This window comes from Artemia sp. Qi Xiang Cuo, chromosome 10 (genome assembly GCF_049724085.1).
Source record: "Artemia sp. Qi Xiang Cuo chromosome 10, ASM4972408v1, whole genome shotgun sequence".
NCBI lineage: Eukaryota > Metazoa > Arthropoda > Branchiopoda > Anostraca > Artemiidae > Artemia > Artemia sp. Qi Xiang Cuo.
Window position 1 is genome coordinate 21,509,992 of NC_142803.1, and position 21,509 is coordinate 21,531,500.

The following is a 21,509-nucleotide window of genomic DNA, read 5'->3' on the forward strand; positions in this document are numbered from 1 at the left end:
TGATATACGTCAAAAGATTTTAATTCCATTCCTTTCTATGGTTTAGGTAAAAGAATAATAAATCAGTCTGAAATCCTAATAGAAATGATCAACACTTCATTGTAAACAAAATAAATCCACAAATATATAAAATTGTGATAATTTAGATAGCATTGACACTATTTCTAAAGAATAAAGCGTCGACTTTTAATATATAGGATTAGGATTAGCTCAGGATAAGAGGATTAGGATAAGGATTAGGATTAGGATAAGAGGATTAGCTCATTTTCAATCAGAGAATTGCTGAAAGTCCATGTAGTGGGTACGTTTTCTGTTTTCAAAATACAACTTGATTGTAAGACGGGATGATTAATCGCCCATCACTCATGAATGTTTTTTTTACCTTGGTAAGGGTGTTTAGTAGAAACTTCAGAACTTTAGACAGATCAAATAATTATTATATTGTACATTTTTATCATTTTTTTTTATTTTGTTCCAATTTCTTGCATATTATATGTGTTTGCTACTTTATTGGAACTAGTGTTGCTGATTGGAGGGGGCGAAGGGCTTTTAACCCCCCCCCCCTCATAGATTTTTTGCCTCTCCCAAGATTTTGAGAAATACCTTCCTTTTGGTATTCTATTGAAAATACTCTTTTTTGGTATTTTTATTGAGAAAACGAAATAATTGCCCCCTAGATTTAGACAAAGATATTTTCCTCCTCCCTTCCCCCCCCGCTCAAAATTTGATGACTTGGCGCCAGTGATTGGAACATTACTTTCTATAAGCTTACTCAAGATATCTGAGCAAGGTAATTGAACAGGCGTTAAATTGCAACAACCAGTTTTTGCTCCAGAAAAATTTCTGAGGTTCTGAGATTTCTCCAGAGGTTCTGAGTATCTCATTTATCATCTCATCTAATATCTTTTTTAACTTATTAGCATTAATGATGATTATGTTCAACTCATTATAGAGAAATCAACAGAATCGGAAAAATATTTCTATATTCAAGTCTCAGGAGGTTATAGCTGGAATGGAAAATAAATATCAATAGCCCGAATACGCACGGGTTGGGGTAGATGAAATGGGAATTTTAGCCTGTCACAGCTAGTGGCTGTTAAGCATTCAATCGGAACGATATATACAGGGTTGCCAACTTTCCAGTCCATGAATACGTCTCCTGAGCATCCAAAAATATGCCATTTTCAGCCCTTCATTCTTTTGATTGCCCTTCAATCAATTTTAATTCTTAAAATTGGCGCTAAATTTCAATTTCTAATCGAATGAGCTGCTTTCGAGACTTCTACGACAACTCCTTCTATGCGAAGTAGCTTCGTCAGAAAATAAAAATAATAATAATACATTGTGGCCATATCGCCCTTCCCTGAAATATTTCAAACTGACGGAATTCGTCCTGCCTCCTGGGCACTTGGCTTTTGTTTAATTTCAGATCATAAAGTATCCAAATTTTTCATTTTGCCGCTTTTAATTTTTGTTCGTAATGCTTGAAAAATAGATAGATGTTTCTTACAGACTATTGAAAACCGGAAGCGAGTGTTAACGAAAACGTTGCCTGCTTGCCTATTATCTTGACTGTAGCGTAAAAGCAATGTTAAATAAAATGGTTTATAGATGAAAGAATACAAGCTTGTATAGAATTTCAAGAATATTTGCAGATAGTTGTCTTTGAGAAAGAGCAAGTAATTCCAAAAAATACTGCATAAAATGTAAAAATTAATAGAAATAAGTAGTTTTAGTACTAATTTGGTGCTAGTGACATTTTTTCCAAAAATAAATATCCAGTAGGGAAGTATTTTGTTTTGTATCATAAATTTGAAGAATGTGTCCCTTATTTGCCCCACTACGTCATCGTGTCCCGACACATAGGAATATGTCCTTTGGACATAAAATACGTCCTTGGGACATATATTTTTTCGAGTTTACAACCCTGTGATACACCAGGTCCAGTAACAAAAAGAGAGGGGCTTGATGAGTTCAGTCACTTTGAATCCTCGCAACTTTCCTCGGTACTTTAATTGAAAACCTACACATTGTGATAATTTAGCTATAAAAGTATTAGTATGTGGATATATTTTTTTTTTCGTGGAAAAATCGATTATTGCATGGATTGCTTGACACGTTACATTGTATTTATATTAGAATTTTTACGTTTTTCTTCACATTGTTTTATTTTTTGAGCTAAAATAAAAAATGATACCTGGAATGAAGCAATTTTCTTCTATACGCAGTTAAAACTCTTTAAATAAAAATAAATTTGTGTCTTTGCAGATATGACCCGTCGATTTTTTACTTAAATTATTTAGTTTTTTTATGAATGCTACATACCAATGGGGCTTTTCCAACCATTCGCCCTGGGAATTTTGATTACCATAGTAAGAAACGTCATGAGTTACTAAGCGGGTGGAACGTTTATCGTTGCTTTTTATTACTCAGATTTTGATTCAACTCACCATATTATATGTGCAAGTTTCAAAGGTTTGGAACGATTATAAGACAGATTCCGGTTCCTTGTAGTAGATATAGTAGAAGCGTAGAATATAATACATATAGATTAGACGTGATAAAAGCCTTTTTTTTATAGAAACTCCCTTAAGCTGCTACACTGGTTCGTCTGATTTATCTATATAGATTTATCTTTATAGAATTTATCTATATAGATTTATTGATATAGATTTATATAGATTCATTGATATAGATTTATCTATTTATCTATATAGGTTTATTTATATAGATTTATTGCTATAAATTTATCTATATATGATTTTTCTTTTTTCTTTTTAATAGAACCTCGTTTAAGCTAAACTGGTTCGTCTGATTTGTCTATATAATTTACCTTCATATGATTTAACTATATAGATTTATCTATATATTTATTGATATAGATTTATATAGATTTATCTAAATAGGTTTATTTATATAGATTTATAGCTATAGATTTATCTATATATGATTTTTCTTTTACTTTTTAAGAGAAACTCTCTTAAGCTAAACGTCTGATTTATCTATACAGATTTATCTTTATATGATTTAGCTATATAGATTTATCTATAGATTTACATAGATTTATTGATATAGATTTATCTATATAGGTTTATTTACTTAGATTTATTGCTATAGATTTGTCTATATATGATTTTTTTTTCTTTTTAACAGAAACTCGCTTAAGCTAAACTGGTTCGATATAGATTTATCTATATAGATTTATTATATAGTTTATTTATAGATTTATCTATAGATTTTTTTTAATAGAAACTCACTAGCTATGATTCGCTGATTTATCTATAGATTTATCTTTATATGATTTAGCTATAGATTTATCTATATAGGTTTATTTATATAAATTTATTGCTATAGCTTTATCTATATATGATTTTTTTTTTTAATAGAAACTCGCTTAAGCTAAACTGATTCGGCTGATTTATCTATATAGATTTATCTTTATATGATTTAGCTATATAGATTTATCTATAGATTTATTGATATAAATTTATTGCTATAGCTTTATCTGTATATGATTTTTCTTTTTTCTTTTTAATAGAAACTCGCTTAAGCTAAACTGGTTCGACTGATTTATCTATATAGTGGTGAATTCAAGGTCTTTTTGTTTTAGGATGGATCTGACATACAGACGCCAAGACTTACAATGCCTCGTTTCGGTAAGATGACTCCAACCAATGACAAAAATTTTTCGACTCCTGCCAGTACCAGTACCATGAGTAGGTAAGCATCACCTGTGGACGGGTATGAGCAGAAAATTAACTTTGGTCTTTTAGTTAAAATAGCCAACAAAATGTTAATATAGTCAATAGCCAATGACAAAAGTTTTTCGATTCCAGTCGGTAACAGCACCATGAGTAGGTAAGCATCAAGTGTGTACGCACACGAGCAGAAAATTGCCAACAATTATCTTTCAGAGGCAACGCTGTAGCGTTGCCTATAGTAAAGAGCCATAAAGGCTTCAATGAATTGCTATTTTTTCGCTGAACCGCTTAAAATGGAAGGGGGGTCATATAAGCTTTGTAGGGGGCTCATTGAATTTGGAACTGAAACTGCTTGTGCACTTTTCCTACTTGCATCTGCGACTGCGACTGTAACTACTTGTGACTGCAAATACTAGTGACTGTGACTGCTTGTTAATTTTACTGTGACTAAGGCTACTTGCGGTTGCGACTGTGACTACTTGTAAGTACGACTACTTACGACTGTGACTTTTTGCGACTGCAACAACACTACGACCATGGCTGCTTGTGACTATGAGTACTTGAAATTGCGACTACTTTAGACTGCAAGTACTCGCGGATGTGACAACTTATGCCAGCAACTTGTTGCAACTACATGCGGCTGTGAATACGAATGTTACTCAACTTTACTTGCGACTGTGACTACTTGCAATTGCGAGTGCGACAACTTCTGACTGCAAATGCGACGACTCGTAACTGCAACTGCTACTACTTGCGACTGTGACTGCAAATTCTGCAAACAACTAGAACTATTGAAGTAAATCAAAAGAGTTTAATTGCCTCCTGATTGTCAAAATCGCATTATCCATCCAGGTTGTCATAAGAGCTTATCTGCAATATATCATGAATGGCTATAGTTATTAATTTGAAAATTTAAGGGGATGTTGAAGGAATTGCACTAAATAGAAAAAAAAAACTAGGTGCATCCTCTTTGTTAAAAAGTGCTTGTCGCGTGTGTCTGGGCGTATCTCTTTTTATCTTAGAAACGGCTAAAAGACACTGTATGCATCCAGGTTCTCAAAATGGCATATGTTCAATATTCCAAGGACAGTCGAGGAAGGTATCAAGCTGACATATTCCGAGAATGTTGAGGGAGATGTTGAACTTAAAGATACTGTGTGCACACAGTTTTGAATGGGCGCGGCTATAATATTTCAGGAACGGCTGAAGATTATTAAGTTGAAACTTTCAAGAAATATCGATTAGGATGTTGAAATAACTCAAAAGACACCATATGCATCCTGGTTGTCAAAATGACCTGTATGCAATACCTCAGGTACAGTTAAGGATATTAAGTTAAACCTTTCAAAGAATGTTGAGGTGGATGTTGGACTTAATCAAAATACAACTATGTGCATCCCAGTTGTAAAAAAGACGTGTCTGCAATATCGCATGATCGGTTAATGGTATTTAGTTGAAGCTTTTAGGTGTTGAACTAAACCAAAAGATACTATGAACATCCAGCTTGTTAAAATGGTGTGTATAAAATACCTGTCAAAATGGTCTGTCTGTAATACCTCAGGTACAGTTAAGTATTAAGTTGAAACTTTCAGAGAATATTGCAGGGGATGTTGAGCTGTTCGGATTGGTCTTGTCACATTTAATGTTCTAGGCTGTTCATTTGTCCTCTAGGCATTATGAAACTTCTTAAAGCGCATTTTGTAAATGGACTAATTACGCTTGGTATTTTATACTTAGCTATGTTTCTTTTATATTGTTGCATGCGTCATAGATATAAAAACGACAAGTTCACTTCTGTGGGGGGAGGGAGGGGAAATGGATGTAGTTTATTTTCTTGAAATATATTCATAAATCTGACGTCAATCATCTGATTTTTCTTGTCAGTTGTATGTTTCTTGTATAATCTCGCCTGCATCATAGACACCAAAAACGATACAACCACTAGTGAGGCAAATATTACGTATGTATGCTTTTAGAAAGTACTCATAAATCTGACGTGAATCTTCTGATTTTTCTTGTTAGTTGTATGTTTCTTGTCTAATCTCGCCTGCATCATAGACACCAAAAACGATACAACCACTACTGAGGCAAATATAACGTATGTATGCTTTTAGTCAGTATTCATAAATCTGACGTCAATCTTCTGATTTTTCTTGTTAGTTGTATGTTTCTTGTGTAATCTCACCTGCATCATAGACACAAAAAACGATACAACCACTAGTGAGGCAAATATGACGTATGTATGCTTTTAGAATGTATTCAGAAATCTGACGTCAATCTTCTGAATTTTCTTGTTAGTTGTATGTTTCTTGTGTAATCTCACCTGCATCATAGACACCAAAAACGAGGCAATAACAGGTGCAGTACATGTAACATATGTATTATTTTAGACAGTAGTCATAAGTATGTTGTGACATTACTTAAAGTTTAGGTTAGTTGTATATGTCTTGTGTAATCTCACCTGTTTAATAGACACCAAAAACGATACAACCACTACTGAGGCAAATATGAAGTATATATGCTTTTAGAATGTATTCATAAATCTGACGTCAATGTTCTGATTTTTCTTGTCAGTTGTATGTTTCTTGTGTAATCTCGCCTGCATAATAGAAACCAAAAACGATACAACCACTATTGAGGCAAATATGACATATGTATGCTTTTAGAATGTATTCATAAATCTGACGTCAATCTTCTGATTTTTCTTGTCAGTTGTATGTTTCTTGTGTAATCTCGCCTGCATCGTAGACACCAAAAACGATACAACAACTACTGCAGCAAATATAACGTATATATGCTTTTAGAATGTATTGATAAGTCTGACGTCAATGTTCCGATTTTTCTTGTTAGTTATATGTGTCTTGTGTAATCTCACCTGCTTAGTAGACACCTAAAACGATACAATCACAACTGAGGTACATATGACGTATGTATGCTTTTAAAATGTATTGATAAATCTGACGTCAATCTCCGTATTTTTTTTGTCAGTTATATGTTTCTAGTGTAATTTCACCTGAATCATAGATACCAAAAAACGATACAATCACTGCTGAGGCAAATGTAATGTATGTATTCTTTTAGAATGTATTCATAAGTCTGACGTCAATCTTCTGAATGTTTTTGTTAGTTATATGTGTCTTTTATAATCTCACCTGCATCATAGAAACCAAAACGATACAACCACTATTGAGGCAAATATGACGTATGTATGCTTTTAGAATGTATTCATAAATCTGACGTCAATCTTCTGATTTTTCTTGTTAGTTGTATGTTTCTTGTGTAATCTCGCCTGCATCATAGAAACCAAAACGATACAACCACTAGTGAGGCAAATATGACATATGTATGCTTTTAGAAAGTATTCATAAATCTGACGTCAATCTTCTGATTTTTCTTGTTAGTTGTATGTTTCTTGTGTAATCTCACCTGTATCATAGACACCAAAAACGATGCAACCACTAGTGAGGCAAATATGACGTATGTATGCTTTTAGAAAGTATTCATAAATCTGACGTCAATCTTCTGATTTTTTCTTGTTAGTTGTATGTTTCTTGTGTAATCTCGCCTGTATCGTAGAAATCTAAAAAGATGCAACCACTGTTGAAGTAAATATAATGTATGTATGCTTTTAGAATGTATTTATAAATCTGACGTCAATCTTCTGATTTTTCTTGTTAGTTGTATGTTTCTTTTGTAATCTCTTCTGCATCATAGAAACCAAAACGATACAACCACTAGTGAGGCAAATATGACGTATGTATGCTTTTAGAATTGATAAATCTGACGTCAATCTTCTGATTTTTCTTGTCAGTTATATGTTTCTTGTGTAATCTCGCCTGATTCATAGACACCAAAAACGATGCAATCACTATTGAGGTAAGTGTAAAATGTGTATGCTTTTAAAATGTATTCATACGTCTGATGTCAATTTTCTTATTGTTTTGGTCATTTGTATGTTTCTTGTGTAATCTCGCCTGCATCATAGACACTAAAAACGATACAACCACTACTGAGGCAAATATGACACATGTATGCTCTTGAAATGTGCTCATAAATATAACGTCGCTCACGGGAGATTTCTTTCCAAAATTAAGGCTCTTATCGAATTTTCTCAAGCTCGTGACCTGTGTAGATCTTTTTTTTTTGTCAAGAAATTCCCAGGATGCCAATTTTCCCCAGAAAAAAAAATGCAGCTGTTTTCGAGAAAAAGTACACACACATATATGGAATTATTTCTCGTTTAAAGAGATAAGATAAAATACAATATGTATAGATATATTATCTTGTAAAACGATACGTTTGTTACGTCATCTTGTATATGAAGATGTAGTTTTGATTAGAAATTGCATCTTATTTACTGTCATGTTTTTAATACTTCCAAAAGGTACTAGATATAGCGATTTCCTTTCAAATGAGCCCTTAAATATTTCCCTATAATATTTCAGCGCCCCACTAACGACGACAGAAAAAAAAAGATTTGTAAGCAATGGTGTCATTATTTAAACAGTGTAACCGTGGAAACAACGGCCAACACATGAGGAATCCCCAAAAGTTTTGTCTGGTACGGCTTTTCCTTAAAGCTGGACTTTCCCTACTCCTATTAGCAACAATTCTTGAGTTCCCAATCTAGAATTTGAGTACCATATGTACCCGATCTGGGGTTTGAGTACCCAGTCTAGAGTACGAGAACCTAGCTCTCTATAGTGTTCGCACATTTTATTAATGAATTTGTTTTCAGTTTGGCGTTTCGTGTTAACCAGAATCTTGCGGTCCGATCTTCGGGTGGCATTTTGACACCTGTACCTTCCGACCCAAGCCCTCAAAGTGGACGACCTGCTGGCTCAAGTATTACCGCATTTTTGAAAGCATTGAGTGGCAAAAGCTAATTTTTCAGTTTAGCTCTTTCAGTTTTGTTCTTTTTACGTTTATAGTTTTGTTGTGCTCCTTTGAAATGTGATATCCCCTAAAATTGGGGGAGTGTTTTTGAAAGCATTGAGTGGCAATAGCTAATTTTTCAGTTTAGCTCTTTCAGTTTTGTTCTTTTTGTGTTTGTAGTTTTGTTGTGCTCCTTTGAAATGTAATATTCCTAAAAATTGGGGGAGTGTTTTGAAAGCATTGAGTGGCAAAAGCTAAATTTTCAGTTTAGCTCTTTCAGTTCTGTTCTTTTTGTGTTTTTAGTTTTGTTGTGCTCCTTTGAAATGTAGTATCCCTAAAAATTGGGGGAGTCTTTTGAAAGCATTGAGTGTCAAAAGCTAATTTTCCAGTTTAGCTCTTTCAGTTTTGTTCTTTTTACGTTTATTTTTGTTGTGCTCCTTTGAAATGTGGTATCCCCTAAAATTGGGGGAGTGTTTTTGAAAGCATTGAGTGGCAAAAGCTAATTTTTCAGTTTAGCTCTTTCAGTTTTGTTCTTTTTGTGTTTTTAGTTTTGTTGTGCTCCTTTGAAATGTAATATTCCTAAAAATTGGGGGAGTGTTTTGAAAGCATTGAGTGGCAAAAGCTAATTTTCCAGTTTAGCTCTTTCAGTTTTGTTTTTTTTATGTTTTAGTTTTGCTCTGCTCCTTTGAAATGTGATATTCACAAAAAATTGGCGGGGGGGTGTTTAGTTTAGTATTATCTTCGCTAGAAGCATTGTTGCCAAATTACATTAACTTTCTCCAATTGAGCAGGTAAAATTCTGACTTGGCTGCCGAATTCTCTGGTAACTGACTTGCCCCAAACATTGTTTTACGCTTACCGATTTTATTTCCTAGATGGGTGGGATGATTTTTAAAAAGATCGCTAAACAGCTTTAGATTTTATTAGCCCAAATAGAGGAAGCGGTTCAATATGGCAACAGTGGCTAGTGGTTGAAAACTTACCAGTCATTCAGTGTATAGTAGGTTCCCTTTAATTTTTCATAGTTTTACCATGCTCCGTGGAAATTTAATATAGCCAAAATTTGGAGACGGTCATTCAAGTATTTCCTTCGTTTGTGAAGAAATTTTTATTTTAAATGTAATTAAGTTCAAAATATAATTCTTTTTTTTCTGCGGCTTTTGGTAAACTGTTACTTTTTCTAAAAATTAAAATCACAGAGAACCTAATTTAAGTTAACTACTTTTTTGTACACCACCTCCTTTTAAAATGTCGAAGACTCTCAGTATTAAAGTAGATTAAGTTTATCTTTTCGCAAATTTTAAAGTATGGATGCTTCATTATAGCTGAGGGGGAACATTTCTTGGTCCCCCTTCCTTTAAATATGGACATTATTATTCAGTACATAACTTAATAGATGAATGAAAACGCCAAAAGAAACCAACGAAATTAGGCCAATAAAAAAGTTATCTTGCCAAATAAAGGCCAAACAAGATTAAAAAGGCCAAAAAGATAAAAGAAATATATTTGCATTTATTTTGAACTGATAGTAGGCCTATTAGTGTCTTCAGTGCCTAATTTACGTGACGTTTTTCTTTGTGATAACCCTCTTTTTCAATTATTGGCGCCCTTGTCACATTGCCCCCCCCCCAAGATTTTTTTTTTGGGGGGGGGCTAATAACGATAATTTTTTTTACAATCATATTGCCTAAAGGTAATCCTATTACCTCAACTAGATAAATCAATTTTTCCGGAACTAACTGGCTCACTGTTTCTAACAAAAATGTCGGGCTCACGAAGTACGGTAAGACTCAAACATAAATTAGGAAATGCAGGATTATTACAAAGAGGGTTCAGCATTAAGATAGATGACGTCAATAAAAAAATGTAAAACCCGAAGTAACTAAGTTTAGACCACTTGCTTTCAGTTATAACTGTTTAAGTAAATAGTTCTAAGCCAAGTTTACTAGAATATACGTGATTACTCTCCAGCAAAATCTGGGAACAATACACAGAACCACCCCCTTTTAGAATATCGAAGATTTTCAGTTTTAAAATAGATTAATTTTATCTTTTCAAAATTTTTGTGAAATTTTGATGCTTCATTATAGATGTGGGGGAACATTTCTTGGTCCCCCTTCCCTTTAAATATGGATATTCATTGTTTATTAGTTAATATTTGTTATTAAACAAAATTGTTTATTTATTATTAAACCAGATACTGGATCAGTCGTCAGAGAATTTTTAAAAACTTATATATATTTATTTTTTATTTATTATTAAACCAGATATCGGAGTAGTCATCAGAGGGTCTTTAAAAACCTATTTCCAGAAATGCATGGAATTTATCTGCTTCTGTGTATTGCTCCCAGATTTCGCTGGAGGGCTATCTTGTATATTCTAGTAAACTTGTCTTAGAACTATTTACTTAAACAGTTATAATTGAAAGCAAGTGATTTAAACTTAGTTATTCCTGGCATTATATATATATATATATTTTTTTTTTTTTTTTTTTTTTTTTTTTGACTTGATCTATCTTAATGCTGAAACCTCTTTGTTATAATCCCGCGTATAGCAGGATTCAAACTGGTATTTTTTGTAATGTTTTGCGATGTGCCAAAAGAGAGCAAAAAAACCCTCTTTGTGATTATTATTTTTGCTTTTAGTGTTGTTTTCAAGTGCATTCTCAGACATGCTTTTGGCCCTTTTTTGTATGCCATTTTACTTTGTTCCTTTCTTTAAAGTGTGGTAGCTAATTGGGGGTTGGGTGTTGGTCACATTGGATTTGATAAAGCCCAGTGACTTAAAAAGCCAAATGGGTGGGGAATCTGTGAAACGAGAAATCGATCAAATTAAAATATTTAAGAATTATGGGGAAAAAAATTAAAAAAAGTTTAAAAAAATAATTAGAAATGTCAAAAATGACACATTCAGGTTTGATTCTATATTATCGATTGTTTGGTTTTTATTTATGAGTCTGAAGTTTTAAACGTATCCAAATCTCTTTTAGTGAAATTCAATCTTAAAAAAAGTATTTAGTATTGGATGGCCTGAATGTATTTTTTTCTTCTATTTTTTGGTTATTTTAGAACATCCTTATGAGTTTACAATGATTTGAGTCAGTCAAGTACTTTGGTATAAAAGTCTCAAAAAATCCAAATTGTGGACTTTATCAATTTGGTTTATAAATGGACCATGAAAATTTTTGCCAAGTTAACTTTAAAGTTTAATTTCTATATACTTATTTCCTTGTTTGTTTGATTCTTACCGTACTTCGTGAGTTCGATGAGCTCGTGAGTTTTTCTTCGAAACAGTGAGTCAGTTAGTTCCGAAAAATTGATTTATCTAGTTGAGGTAATAGGATTACCTTTAAGGCTATATGATTGTAATAAAAAATTATTCGATTAGACTCAAAACTTTTTTATGTTCGTTTATGTATTTTTTTCTTCGCAAAAAAAATAGATAAATTAAGAGAAAAATAAATAAAAATAAATAAGATAAATAAATAAGGAAAGGTCTTTTCTTTTTTTCACACTTGTGCTTTATTCGCAGGATGGGAAAAGGGCCTTCCATTTTTTTTATTTTTTTTATTTTTTTTATTTTTTTTTTACGCGTTTTTCTATAATCCAATAATCCTGAAAACACTCGGGGAATCAAGTCTGTCTACTCTACAAAGTCGATGGATTTTTATTTAGTTCAAAATATGCTTCTTTATTTTTCATTTTCATTTCTAACAAAAGATTATAAACTATATACACCGTTATATTGACTCTGAAACTATAACTGGTTACGCGTTCAGAAGTCAATCTGACCAAGTCCATTTTGTCAAAGTACTTAATTGACTTTTAAAGTTATACAGTTGCAAGGACGTTCCCTAAAAATTATACTAATGCCAAAAATATGCTTTTTTCTGCCGTTGATTTTTAAAATATTTTTTTGAAATCAGTCCATTCTGAAATATGCCAAAAATTATTCCAAATAATCAAGCGTAAGAGGAAACACTTAAAATTTTGAATTCTTCCCCGCCAGGTTAAAGAGAAAACGAGCAATGATATTTCTTTCAATTGTTATTATTTGATATAAGTAGATTTACAAAACTGAGTCAAGGCTGGTGCCCCCACTCTTCCCCCTCCCTCTAAATCCTCGTACGTGACAGTTTGTAGCATTAGTAAATTTCCCATTCCAGGGCAAAGGAAGCAAAAAAGCCTGGGATAAAAAGTAGTTTAATTTTGAATTTTTTTTAAATCTAGAACTTTTCAACTGAATTTTCTCATAAAAAGAACTCGGTGATTTTACCTCCCTGCCTACTTACCCCAATCATTAAAAAAGTTTGTTTTTGGACTTGTTTGTATTAGTCTCAGTTTCACAGTCTACAAATGTCATGATGTTTGTACCATATCGGCCATCCTTGGGTTAGTAACTTAATTTCTGTCAGTTTGTTATTTTCTTTTGAATATACAACAAATAACAAAACTAACAAAAAAAAACAAATTGATTGATGGAATCTGAGGGATCCTTTGATGTTTCTTTTTATGCTATTCTCAACTGATACTGATATTTATTCCTTAAAATCTTAATTAATTTTTTATTTCTCAAAGTTATAAAAGTGAAGACATTTAAAAGAATTTTTTCAGTAAAGTACAAATTATATTCTGGCTTTTAGAAAGCATAGGGTTTAGAATCCTATTCAGATTAATTTCTGCTCGTTTTGAGTTTGGATTATTTCAATTTCTGTGTGTTTTGGCTTTCATTTATTTATTGATACTGATTTGTGGTAGTTGTATGCTTGGTAGATTGATTCTAATTTTTTTCATTTTTGGTTTAATGGAGTTCTTTACTTTTTTTTTGAAAAACTTATTTTGTGCAAAAAGTTTTTTTGATTAATTTCTGTTCTTCTTATATTGACATTCTTTTTCAGGGAGAAACACTGAGCCTCTTCTGAAGTTAAACTACCATCCCTTCCATAAAAACTTTATATACCCCCTGGGCATAACTTACAACCCTTGTCCCTAATCTCTGGGGTTTGTTTCAACCCCAAAACCCTTGTTATACGTATTTAGACCTCAAAATTTCTATTAGACGCATTTCGGAACAATACGACGTGTGTGTAGGGTGGAGGGGGTAGCTGCCCTCTGATCACTTTGACTCTTAAAAAGTGCACTAGAGCGTCTGATTACCAATCCAATGAGCAGCCTCCGAAGTTTACATGACCACACTTTCTATAAAAACCCTATATGTCCCCAGGGCATATAATTTGTACTTAACTGAAAAAAATTCAAATGAATTTACTGAAAAAAATGTGCATTGTCAGTTTAAAATACATATGCTGATTTTTATTCCTTAAAATTTTAATTCATTTTTGATTTTTTAAAGTTATAAAAGTGAAAACATTTAAAAGAATTTTTTTTTAGAAAGTACAAATTATATTCTGGCTCTTAGAAAGCTTGGGGTTTAGAACCCTACTCATATTAATTTCTGCTCGTTTTGAGTTTGACTCTTATTTGACTCTTATCTTATTTTAATTTCTGTTTGTTTTCAGTTTCATTTATTTATTGATACCGATTTGTGGTAGTTGTATGCTTGGTAGATTGATTCTATTTTTTTTCGTTTTTGGTTTAATGGAGTTCTTTACTTTTTTTCGAAAAACTTATTTTGTGCAAAAAGTTTTTTTGATTAATTTCTGTTCTTTTTATATTGACATATGCTTTTTCAGGGAGAAAGACTGAGCTTCTTCTGAAGTTAAACAACCATCCCTTCCGTAAAAACTTTATACATTCCCTGGGCATAACTTACAACCCTTGCCCCTAGTCTCTGGGTTTCGTTTCAACCCTAAAAGCCTTGTTATATGTTATTTAGACTATTTTGAATAGAATGGCTATCTCAAAATTTCTATTAGGTGCACTTCGGGACAATATGACGTGTGTGTAGAGGGGAGAGGTTAGCTGTCCTCTGATCATTTCGACTCTTATAAAGGGCACTAGAGTGTCTGATTACCAATCCAATGAGCCCCCTTTAAAGTTTATATGACCACACTTTCTATAAAAACCCTATATGTCACCAGGCCAAAACTTACAACCCTTGCCCTGAGGGCTGGGGGGATTTGTTATCCTCAAAGACATAATTTCCAGACCTTTTTGATAGTCTTAACAAAATGGCTATATCTAAATTTTGATTGGAACTATTTGAGGCAATGATAGGCGTGAGGGAGACGTTTTCCATCTGATCACTTTCGACTAATAAAAAAGGCACTAGTCCTCTCAATTTCCAATCAAATGAGCCCTTTTTGAAGCTTCTACGACAAAAATTTCTATAAAAACATTAATGCCCCAAAGGCATAACTTGCGATCCTTGTCTTGCGGGTTATGGGGGAGGGTTGTCATCATCAAAGACATAATTTCCAGACCTTTTAACTGCGTCGAACAAAATGGCTCTCTGAAAATTTTGATTGGATGTGTTTGGGGAAATGGTGAGCGTGAGAGGGGGGTTAGTTACCCTCCAATCACTTTTGACTATTAAAAAGGGAACTTGTCATCTCAATTTTCAATTGAACGAGCCTATTTTAAAGTTTGTATAACAAAACTATCTACAAAAACCTTATATGCCCCCAGGGCATAACTTACAACCTTTGCCCTCGGGGGTTTGCCATCTTTCCAGAACTCTCAACTACTTTGAACAAAATGGCTGTCTCAAAACTTTGATTGAATGTGTTTGGGGAAATGGTGGGCGTGAGAGGGGGGTTAGTTACTCTCCATTCACTTTCGACTATTAAAAAGGGCACTAGCCCTTTCAATTTGCAATCAAATGAGCCGTTTTTGAATTTTCTACGACGAAAATTTCTATAAAAACATATATAACGCCAGGGCATAACTTAAAACCCTTGCCCTGAGGGTCGGGGGGGGGGGAGGGTGTCATCCTCAAAGACCTAATTTTCAGAACTTTCAACTACGTCGAACAAAATGAATATCTCAAAATTTTGATTGGATGTTTTTGGGGAAATGGTGGGTGTGAGAGGGGGGTTATTTGTTTTTCATTCACCTTCGACTATTAAAAATGGCTCTAGCCTTTTCAATTTCCAATTGAATGAGCCCTTTTTGAGGTTTCTACGACAATTCCTTCCATAAAAACTTCATATGCCCCCAGGAGATAACTTACAACCCTTGCCCTGAGGGCTGTGGGGAGAGTGTCCTCTATCTTTCTATCTGGAAATCAACTACGTTGAACAAAATGGCTATCTCAAAATTTTGATTGGAAGTGTCTGGGGAAATGGTGGGCGTGGAAGGGGTTTTAGTTGCCTTCCATTCACTTTCGACTATTAAAAAGGGCACCAGCATTCCAATTTCCAATCGAATGAGCCCTTTTCGAAGTTTCTACGACAATTCATTCGGTACGAAATGCCCTGGTCTAGAAAAAAAAATGCATTGTGCCAACATCGTTCTTTACTTAGGCAGCGCTATTGCGCATATCCCCTGTTAGACACTATATGTAGTAGTTATTTTAAAGTCTGTTCGAATGCTCTTCAGCCTGTGGTCCGTGGACTGGTACTGCTTGATTGAGGTTATCTGCCGGCCAGTACTAAAATCTATCAGAAATGTATAGTAGTTTCTCAGTTCACTTTTATATATCGTACAAAATTGCTGTAACAAATCCCACTTCTTGGGATCGAATCCACTTTCTCAGACTACGGTAAAATAAAGGTTGAGATGGCTAGGGCATGTTTAGCGGAAGAAGGATGACAATTTGCCAAAGAGTGTGCTTTTTAGCCACTCGTTTGGAGCCGAACGGAAAGCAAATTGTCCCCAAATAGGATTGGGAAGAGGTCATAAGGAAAGATTTGAAAGAAATTAGAAATTCATGGGTGGAAATGAAAAGTGAAGCCTTGAATAGATTGGGGGGGATGAGGGTTGGACGCAATTGTGTTGGCCTCAGGCGGCTCGGAGTTGCAGTAACTTGTTAGTAGTAGTATGAAAAACGGGGTTGAGAAGCCTTAGCAGGAATCTTTCAAGAGACTAGAAAGCGTTAAAAGGGGTAACATTGCCAATGAACAATGTCAATCCAGTCTTATTCTGTTTTTCCCCTGAATAGAGAGGTAGGTCGAATCACTTACCTTTGACACGCTTCAGCTTCTTAGTGAGGAAAATGAATCTGATTTCTTTCAAACCTCGTCAAATTTTCACTGTACACAGCTAAACATGTAGCTGTTTTCTCGAGAAGTGTCTATTAATAATACGTAGTAAAGAGTAAAACGACTCAGAAAAAGAAATTTTACAGACCCAAAAAGTAACTGACGAGGAGAATAAGATTGAAGTTCGAGTCACTCTGCAGTAAATATAGATCATATGTAGTAAAGGTAAGCCCTCAGATGTTTACATGTTCAGTTCCACCTCTCTCAGTACTTGTGGCTCATCGTTTGCGTTCTGTTCAGTGTTTCCACTATCCCTGAATTTTTAGAAATTTCCCCAAATATTTCGCAAAACCATAGCAGCAAAAACGCTTGGGCCTAGAAGCGTCAAAGCTTTAAATCCGGTCCTGCTTGTCTTTGCGAATTTCAGTCTCATCTAAGAGAGAAAGGGAATTTTGAGGCCCAAATTTACAAGAAAAATAGTTAGGGCTTCGGCTTGCCTCCTAATCTTTCTAAGTCAAATAGAGAGGTGTTTTGAAATAATTAACCCCGTCCCACTTTAACCCATCGTAGGGAAGAAAGAAAACAACTGTCAAAGAGCTTTTCAGTCTTGAACCGCACACGGGTAAGACTTACTTTTTTTTACGTGTATTTTATTCCTGTTTGATACTAACGCAGTGGGTTTTAGCTTGTAATGGGTTCCGTGGACATGCTGTGCATAATTATGAGCTTCTTCATAAGCTTTCCACAGGAGGGGGGGAGGATAAAAGATTATATTATTGGAAAAACTAAAAATGACGCCTATACGTGAAACAAGACCTTTGATAAGTAATCTGCGATTATATTTAAGGTCTAGTACCATATTTTAAGTCCCTACAGTAACTGACCTCCATTCTTTCAAGAGAAAACACAAAATTTCATACCTTTCACATATTTCAAGTTCTTACAATAACCCATCTTTACCCTGAACTGCGGATACCTCAATAAATTACATTTATGGTGATCCCATATAAAGTACACTCAGGAAGTAATATAAAAACGTGACTAAGTCCAAGGAATATATTAAATTTTTCAGAGAACACTCTTCTTAACTACTATTACTAACAACTCACCACAGCACCAACCTCCTGTGGCAAACACATCTGCGAATGCTACACCTTCCTCTCCTACTGAGGCCAACGCTCTGCTCTCTTGATAGCTGGATTACAAAATTGAAGGATAACAAAATTCTTGGCAACCTATTCCTGGTCAGAGGGGGGGGTCATAAGAATTACTTTAAAGGAAATTAGAACTTTAAGGGATGGATTGAAGTTATGAATAGATTGGAGAGAATAGGGGGTTTGTAAATGAAAGTTGTTTATAACAATTAATTTTCCAGTACTCTGTATTGGCATTTGCGACAGTTTTATGTTGACTTTAAACCAGCTTTCCTCTCCATTATTATCAGGGCCAAATAAAGGGCTATTGGAACGATTGGGCCCAATCGGGCCCCTCACTGCTATCAAATGAACAATTTTTTCGAAATTGTGAAATATTCTTACAATTCCAGTGAGCGTTGCTTCTGGAGAGAGACCATTTTCCAGGCTAAAACCAATAAACTACGTGATGCCAACAATAAAATAGGAAAGATTTAATAGTTTAGAAATTCCCGATTGAAAGCTAAGACGAAAGGAAATTAGATAGTCAAATAGTTTTAGAAAAATCGATAAAACAAAAACTCGGAAATATGTAAATCTATTTATTCCTATTCGGTGATGTAAATTTCAAAAGGCATTTTCAGCAGTTTCATTATATCTAGAGGACAAAAACGTAAATTTACGTGAGATCAAAATAAGGACAAAAAAAAAGTTCAAAATGAACAAACTGAACCGTCAAATAAGACAAGATAAAGCAACATCGGGAATCGGAACATATAAAAAATGGAAGAACAACGCCATCGCAATCTTCGATGCCAGCAAACTGTGGTGTAAAACCCAGTAAAAACCTACGAAGATACCGTAAACTACTCAAGTGTTAATTACAAGTCATTGAGACCCGTCACCGTTGTATGTATTCCCTGTAAAGTGCTGCATTTTCCCGTAGGCAAAGTGGCCAACAAAGATGATTATTTAAGAGTTGCTGCTTGCTTGATTGAACTGCATTGTTACCTCCATGACTCCCAAATGAATTGGTATGGCCTGTTATGGGACATTACTTACTCTCTAAAGAGTTCCACAGACAAATGCGAACCTTGAACGTATGTTTTGTTTTAGCTAACATTAAACGTAAGCGATGATCCAACCATCAGTAGTCGTTGCATATTCCTTAAATTATGTCATCTCTCAAAATCCAATGAATCTCTTGGAAGGACACAAACAACTATGCTAAAGGTTACACGAAAATTTGAGCAATGGAATCTGATTTAAATCAACCTGTTGCTTCCCTGGGGCAAAAGCATCGTATAGAAGACAAGTGACAATGAGAATCAATATATAAAATCCTGCCTCGTAGCCGTTGGTGTTCCAGTACTATATACATAAGTATACGTACATAATATATATATTTATGTGCATATATATGTATAGTACTGGGAGCCCGGCGGCTTCGCCGCCAGGCCCCGGCACTCGGTACGCGGCAGGCTTCTAAATATTGATTGTCACTGTCGCTTGTCTTCTAAACGCAGACAATTTGAGCCTTTTCTTGATGTCATGACGTCCAAATGGATCTTAAATTAGAAGTAGTGCCTTTGTAAATTTTTTTTTTTTTTTTTATTGGACCTTTAACTTTTGCCTCGGCTTGTCTTTTGTCATTATGAAAGACATATCGCCGAACCTTTGTTTCTTTCAATTGTTCAGGTGGTGGGACGAAAACTTCTTCTTTTGCCTCGGCTTGTCTTTTGTCATTATGAAAGATATATTGCCGAACCGTTCTTTCTTTCAATGGTTCAGGCGGTGGGGCAGACACTTATTTTCTTCCAACGATTTATCTAGTCCAGGTTTTTGATTTTCAAAGGTATGGTAGGCATTAATGACCTTATCCATGTCAAAATCTAAAACCCAATAATCATCGCTATCATTTTCAATTTGTTTGGTTAGTTTTACCTCGGCTTGTGTTTCTTCATTATGGACTACATATCGTTGAACCTTTTTTTTTTTTTTTTTTTTAACAAAGTTATATTAGGCATTGATGCCGTTATTCTTGTCAAAAACCCAAACCCAATCATCATCGCTATCATTTTCAATTTTGACACGTTTTGATTCTCGCTGTTTAGGTTGATTTTCATTGACTTGCTCACTTGCTTGACTTGTTGGGTTTCGCATATCTTCTAACCGCGTGTGTCTTTGCTCTTTGTTTTCATTTTCGATTCGCTCACATGCTCGGTGTCGCATGTCTTCTAACCGTGTGTATCTTTGCTTTTCATTTTCATTTTTGACATGCTTGGTGTCGCCCGTCTTCTAACCGCGTGTGTCTTTGCTATTCATTTTCATTTTTGACACGCTCTAATTCTCGTTTTCGCATATCTTCTAACCAACGGTGTCTTTGCTCCTCATTCTCATTTTTGACACGCTCTAATTCTCTTTTTTGCATATCTTCTAACCGCCCTAGTCTTTGCTTTTCATTTTCATTATCTTCTAACCGCCCGTGTCTCTGCTATTCATTTTCTTTTTTGACACGCTCTAATTCTCGTTTCCGCATATCTTATTACCACCCATATCTGTGCTCTTCATGTTTAACTTTGACGTGTTTTAATATTCGCCGTCGCATATCTGCTAACCGTATTTGTCTATCTTCTTCATTTTGGATTTTGATTACTTTAGACAATTTAGCAATGCCCTTTGCGTAGCTGCCCGTGTTGGTGTTGTCGCAACTGATGGTTCAAGTTGTCAAATCTCACATCTTATCACGTTTGATCATTTATAATATGAATGACATCATATGATGTCATGAAGTACATGACGTAAATGACATCATTTGCATACAACTAAAATTAAGGCTCTTAACGAATTTTCTCAGACTACTGACCAATCTAGATCATTTTTTAATGCGAGAAGATCCCTATATACCAATTTTCCCGAAAAAATATGGAGCCATTTACGAGAACATATATATATATATATATATATATATATATATATATATATATATATATATATATATATATATATATATATATATATATATATATATATATATATATATATATATATATATATATATATATATATATATATATATATATATATATATATATATATATATATATATATATATATATATATATATATATATATATATATATGTGTGTGTATATGTATATATATATACTGAATTTGAATTTTAGTTTAAATTTAATTTATAGAGAGGACCCCGCAAATAAAATTCCAATCGGGCCCCGCACCTAGTCTATCTGGGCCTGATTATAATTCATGACTGGTACCTTATTACCATTAAGGGACTTTTTACGTGAATATACCCCTTATGTTTAAATTTACAGAGTTTGCATTAAAAACTACGACGTGTAACAAGTTTCTATTTAATATTATCTGAATATCTCGGTTAATTTTTGTATCATATTAGGTCAGGGTTGATAAATTTGCGTACAAGTGTATAATCGAAAACACTTGCGAAAATTCTGTGGAAATCAGCTTTTTCTTACATTGTTTTTGCAATTTTACCAAAATAATAAACAGTAATGAAGCTTCATTAGTTACCTTCCCCAAAAATTCAAGACGTTCTACCCTTATACCTTAATGGTAATGGATTTTTTACTTTGAATATCCATTGCCTCCCCCCATATGAGTGCAACGATTATGTATCCCTGTCTCTCCTTCGGGTACAGAACTGAAACCCCAGCT

The 21,509-nt window shown here is 34.0% G+C and overlaps 1 protein-coding gene across 1 annotated transcript in view; it reads left to right on the plus strand.

Annotated features, from left to right (window-relative positions):
* Positions 1–10,930, plus strand: part of nenya (RING finger protein nenya) — a 92,513-nt gene extending 81,583 nt beyond the window's left edge. The window contains exons 5-6 of the mRNA XM_089095309.1: positions 3,611–3,720; positions 8,440–10,930. Of these exons, the coding sequence (XP_088951435.1) occupies positions 3,611–3,720; positions 8,440–8,587 (258 nt within the window). The 3' untranslated portion in view covers positions 8,588–10,930. The remainder of the gene's footprint in view (positions 1–3,610; positions 3,721–8,439) is intronic.
* Positions 10,931–21,509: the final 10,579 nt, after the last annotated feature.